The sequence below is a fragment of the Bos indicus x Bos taurus genome, chromosome 23 (genome assembly GCF_003369695.1).
Source record: "Bos indicus x Bos taurus breed Angus x Brahman F1 hybrid chromosome 23, Bos_hybrid_MaternalHap_v2.0, whole genome shotgun sequence".
Taxonomy (NCBI): Eukaryota; Metazoa; Chordata; class Mammalia; order Artiodactyla; family Bovidae; genus Bos; species Bos indicus x Bos taurus.
Window position 1 is genome coordinate 29,595,047 of NC_040098.1, and position 5,094 is coordinate 29,600,140.

A 5,094-nucleotide genomic window follows, 5' to 3' on the forward strand; every position below is an offset into this window, starting at 1 on the left:
ATTCAAAAAAAGACAGGAGCTAATATTGGACCAAGGCCTGATCCTAGGGTAACTGTTTAAGAAACGCACCCTGCCCATGGTCCTGGAGATACAACCAGGCCCAGGTGATTTCTGAGTCCATGATCACAGGTCCTTGTTGGGACAAGGATTTACTGAAGGGACAAGAACAAAGGAATGGAGAAGAGGACCCAGTCCAGGAGTGACCATCGGCAGACATGGGCAGTCCAGTGCATGCCCACTAGGTACTGATCACTGACTGGGCACAGGCCCTGTCCACACTCAGCTCCTCACAGCTTCCGCCTGTCCCTCTTGCAGCTGACTCAGCACAGCAAATGTGGATCGTTCTGGAAGGTTCTCAGTGTTTCAATTTAATTCCTGTTTCAAACTTTAGGAATCCTCACCTTTATTATCCAATCCCCCTTCATGGCATCAATTAGAAAAAACAAATTCATATATACAGATTTTATTTTCAATAAGGAAAGAAGATATCATTATTCAGTGCATATAAAGTAAAGACAGGGATAGACATGGTCCAGCCTCGTCTCTGCTGGAACAGGACAGTGGATCAGGGAAGAGAACACAGGTCAGGGTGGGGAGGGGCAGCAGTGGGCATGGGTGGGCCAGTCTCCCTAACTCCTACGTTATGCGAATAGGGGCACAGACACATTCAGATGCAGCTGCAGAAAGAGGGGTCCGGGGATCTGATGTCACATAGCGAGATGAAGCATCACTCAGTCCCCCCAAGGCCGGTGTCTCACACTGTGAGAGAAAAGAATCAGGAACCAGTTCAGGTCAATCATGCCAGGGCCGAGATTCTCCACAGCCCCCCACATGCTCACATGTCCCACTCAAAGATTCCCACCACCCAATATGTCCCCTTTGCCCCATCCCCCTTCCAATCTAGACACCCCAGGGTCTCACCTTTAGGAACCGTGAGAGACACATCAGAGCCCTGGGCACTGTCACTGCCTGGGGGAGAACAAGACCCGGACATGGTCAGAACCCACAGGAGAGAAACTAGAGAAGGAACTTTGAGGAGGGTGAGCCCCTGTGGCCTCCTGTCTGCACCCACACAAGGGACTCAGGAATCACCCCCTCCACACTTACTTGAAGCCTGGATATAAGTCCCTCGTTTTTCACCTGTTAGAAGAAAATACAATGTGAGAGGCCAGAGAGAAGACTGAATCATGTGATGCTAGAGGAACCCCTAGTCCTGGACCCCAGAGAACTTTCTGGAACTGTGGCCAAAGCTCATGCTAGGATCAGGAACACAGAGAAGGGAGACCTGTAAGGACTGGACCAACTGCCCTCGTGGAGGTCTGTCCTCAGCAAGGACCTCCCTTCTGACCTTCAAGTGCTGGAAACCTGGTTCCCAACTGGAATTAGGAAGGTGAAAATTTCACTTTCATTTTCCCATGTGCTTTAGAAAAGGAAAATGTTAGCATCAGATCCAGACTCCACATGTGTGTGGAGGGTACTTTCCAGTAACCAGGCAGGTAAACTTCTACCTGGGCTTGAAACCCCCAGTGAGACAAGAAAACTCAGATCCCTCCCTCCCTTCCCTACCTGAGCGCTTCTTCATGCAGATCACAACTCCAGCCACCACAGCTCCAGTGACCACGAGGAGAACCAGGCCAACAATGATGCCCATGGTGAGGAAGGAGGGCTGAGGAGGTTCTGTGGAAGAAAGGGAAGGGGCCCTGACCTCAGCTTGAGCCCTGACCTTGCTGAACTGAGTCCTGAAGGGCTCCTGCTTTATCTGAGAGGAAACTCCATTCTGATCCCCTCCTTACCCCATTTCAGGGTGAGGGGCTCCTGAAGCCCCTCGTGCTGCACTCGGCATGTGTATTTCTGCTCCTCTCCAGAAGGCACCACCAGGGCCGCCCACTTCTGGAAGTTTCCGTCCCCTGAAGGCCTGGTCTCCACAAGCTCCATGTCCTGCATCTGGTCCTCCCCATTGCGCTGCCAGGTCAGTGAGATGTCCTCAGGGTAGAAGCCCAGGGCCCAGCACCTCAGGGTGACCTCACGGTCAGAGATGGGGTGATGGGTCACATGTGCCTTTGGAGGGTCTAAGGAAGAATCAGAAAATTCACAGTTTGTGTTACCTCCATGGGTCACTGAAGCAGCATCATGTGACCATCCTGAGAAAGGACAGAACAGTGATTTTTTTCCCCAGCTTTACTGAGGTATACTTAACAAAAATTGTAGATATTTAGAGTGTTCTACATGTTGCTTTGATACATATGTACACTGTGAAGGTAATTAATGTATTCATCAACTTACCTTATGTGTGCGTCTGTTTGACAGGGGTGATGAGAATGATTAAGATCAATTTTAAAGTATATAATACAGGATTATTATTAACTATAGTCACCAGGCTGTACATCAGATCCCCAGATGTAGTAAGAACTTTTTTACCCTCTGAGCTACAGAACATTCAGGACCATGGTTTCGAAAAAAAAAAAAAAAAACAGCACAAGAGCTAGATAACAGCCTTATCTTAGAGATCTATATTAGTCCTTGGAAATTTCTAGAATGAGAGACTAGGCTAGGCGCTCTAAAAATGTGAGGGGGAGAATACAGACTAAAGGTCCTGATTCTGGTGGAGGCTGAATGACTCAGAAAAGCTGGAGTCAGGCCTCCTAAGATGCTCTCAGGGTGAGAACAGGCCTTGAGAGACAAAGTCATGGATCACAAGATGGTGGCCGGGGTCAAAGGGCACCGCTGACCAGCTCTTTCAGGGATGGTTTCCTGCGTCATTCCTTAAGACCCTGTGTTCCTTTATTGTCCTTCAGAGAAGAGGGGCCACTGGTGGCTGTCTTGTACAGAATATGAAAACCCGAGCGGATTTCCTTCCTCTCCTGACAAGAGCCTGGGGCGCTGTTCCCACAGGGACCCCATTTTTCTCTCTTCGTGGGAAGCTAGCTCCAGCCCGAGGGGAGATCAGGGCGGCCCCGCGCCCCTCGTACCTGCGCGCAGCAGCGTGTCCTTCCCGTTCTCCAGGTATCTGCGGAGCCACTCCACGCACGTGCCCTCCAGGTAGTTCCTGTGTCTCTCCTCAGCACCTGCCTCCTCCCACTTGCGCTTGGTGATCTGAGCCGCCGTGTCCGCCGCGGTCCAGGAGCGCAGGTCCTCGTTCAGGGCGAGGTAATCTCTGCCGTCGTAGCCGAACTGCTCGTACCCGCGGAGAAGGCGCCCGTCCGGCCCCACGTCGCAGCCGGACATCCACTGGAGGGTGTGAGACCCTGACCCGCCCCGACCACCCGCGGTGATTAAACCCAAACTGAAAATGAAACCGGGTCAAGCCCCGCCGGCTCCTCCCGGGCGGGGGTCGGGCGTGTTCCGCAATGTCGGGGTGACCCTCGGACCCGCAGACTCGGGCGACCCCGCCGGTCCCTGGGGATGGGGGTCGTGACCCGGACCCGGGCCCGCGTCGCTCACCGGCCTCGCTCTGGTTGTAGTAGCCGCGCAGGGTGTTCAGGCCCACTCGGAAAGTCTGTGCGTTGCCCTTGGCGTTTCGCGTCTCCTGATCCCAATACTCCGGCCCCTCCTGCTCCACCCACCGCGCCCGCGGCTCCATCCTCGGATTCGGGGCGTCGCTGTCGAACCGCACGAACTGCGTGTCGTCCACGTAGCCGACGTTGATGAAGCGGGGCTCCCCGAGGCCGGGCCGGGACACGGCGGTGTAGAAATACCTCATCGAGTGGGAGCCTGGGGGCGGGGAGGGGTGAGACCCGGCCCGACCTCCTCGCGGCGCGGGTCCCGGGTCCGAGGTGAGGGGGCCGGGAGGGCGGAGGGGGCGTAGGGCCAGCGAGATGGAAGCGGTCGAAGACCGGCCCGAACTCCGGAGGGGGAAGAAAAGAGGGGTCGGGATGCAAGGGAGGGACAGGCCGGGACCAGGGTGAGGGGGCGGCTCTGGGCAGGGGCGTCGGGGTCGCTCGTTCCCTGGGGTCCTGCCCCCAGACTCCCGGGCGGTCCTCTCGCCCCTCCTCGCAGAGGCCGTTCCCTCCCGACCCCGCACTCACCAGCCCCGGTCTCGGTCAGGACCAGGACCCCCGAGAGCAGCAGGAGGAGGGTTCGCGGCCCCATAACTCGCATCCTCTGAGTCTGGGAAGAAACAGAGTCCTGACGGGTCGGTGGAGACCTTATAACTGGGATCCGCGGAGACGCTGATTGGTTTTTCTAGAAACTGAACACCCAGTGGCAGTGAGAACTGGGGCCGCATCATGAGTGTCTAGGCAGGAGGGCGCGACACAGGTTGTGAGAGAGAAAGTGAAACTCGGGGAGAAGGGGAATCCCCAAAACGGAGCGTCCCAGCCCCAGACACAGCCCTTGACCCTGAGATCCTGAGCGGCTCGCCCACCAGGGACCTGGGACTTTGCCCCGATCCCTCCCCTCCTGCTAGGTAGAATGTTCAAACTACCAACTAATTGCACTCATCTCACATGCTAACAAAGTAATGCTCAAAATTCTCCAAACCAGGCTTCAACAGTACGTGAACAGTGAACTTTCAGACGTTCAAGCTGGATTTAGAAAAGCCAGAGGAGCCAGAGATCAAAGTGCCAACATCACCTGGATCATCAAAAAAGCAAAAGAGGAAACATCTACTTCTGCTTTATTGACTATGCCAAAGCCTGTCTGTATGGATCACAACAAACTGTGAAAAATTCTTCAAGAGATGGGAATACCAGACCATCTGACCTGCCTCCTGAGAAATCTGTATGCAGGTAAAGAAGCAACAGTTAGAACTGGACATGGAAAAACAGACTGGTTCCAAATTGGGAAAGGAGTACGTCAAGGCTGTATGTTGTCACCCTGATTATTTAACTTATATGCAGAGTACCTCAATGGCACCCCGCTCCAGTACTCTTGCCTGGAAAATCCCATGGGCAGAGGAGCCTGGTAGGCTGAAGTCCATGCGGTCGCAAAGAGTTGGACATGACTGAGCGACTTCACTTTCACTTTTCACTTTCATGCATTGGAGAAGGAAATGGCAACCCACTCCAGTGTTCTTGCCTGGAGAATCCCAGGGACGGGGGAGCCTGGTGGGCTGCCATCAATGGAATGGCACAGAGTCAGACACAATTGAATCGA

At 54.2% G+C, this 5,094-nt stretch overlaps 1 protein-coding gene across 1 annotated transcript; it reads right to left on the reverse strand.

Annotated features, from left to right (window-relative positions):
• Positions 1–447: 447 nt before the first annotated feature.
• On the reverse strand, positions 448–4,148 carry LOC113882062 (BOLA class I histocompatibility antigen, alpha chain BL3-6-like). The gene is made up of 8 exons (XM_027525235.1): positions 4,026–4,148; positions 3,442–3,711; positions 2,970–3,245; positions 1,794–2,069; positions 1,567–1,677; positions 1,108–1,140; positions 922–969; positions 448–759 (listed from the first exon to the last, which is right to left on the reverse strand). Exons 1-8 carry the CDS (start codon positions 4,096–4,098, stop codon positions 755–757), a joined length of 1,092 nt encoding a protein of 363 aa, XP_027381036.1. The 5' UTR covers positions 4,099–4,148; the 3' UTR covers positions 448–754.
• Positions 4,149–5,094: the final 946 nt, after the last annotated feature.

Bases quoted from the DNA above. Each gene is read 5' to 3' on its own strand.
- LOC113882062 (XM_027525235.1), bottom strand. From the start codon at position 4,098: ATGCGAGTTATGGGGCCGCGAACCCTCCTCCTGCTGCTCTCGGGGGTC. The intron at 3,712-4,025 runs GTGAGTGCGGGG...CCCCGCCCCCAG, and splicing joins CCTGACCGAGACCGGGGCTG to GCTCCCACTCGATGAGGTAT. The intron at 2,070-2,969 runs GTACGAGGGGCG...ATTCTTCCTTAG, and splicing joins GGACACGCTGCTGCGCGCAG to ACCCTCCAAAGGCACATGTG.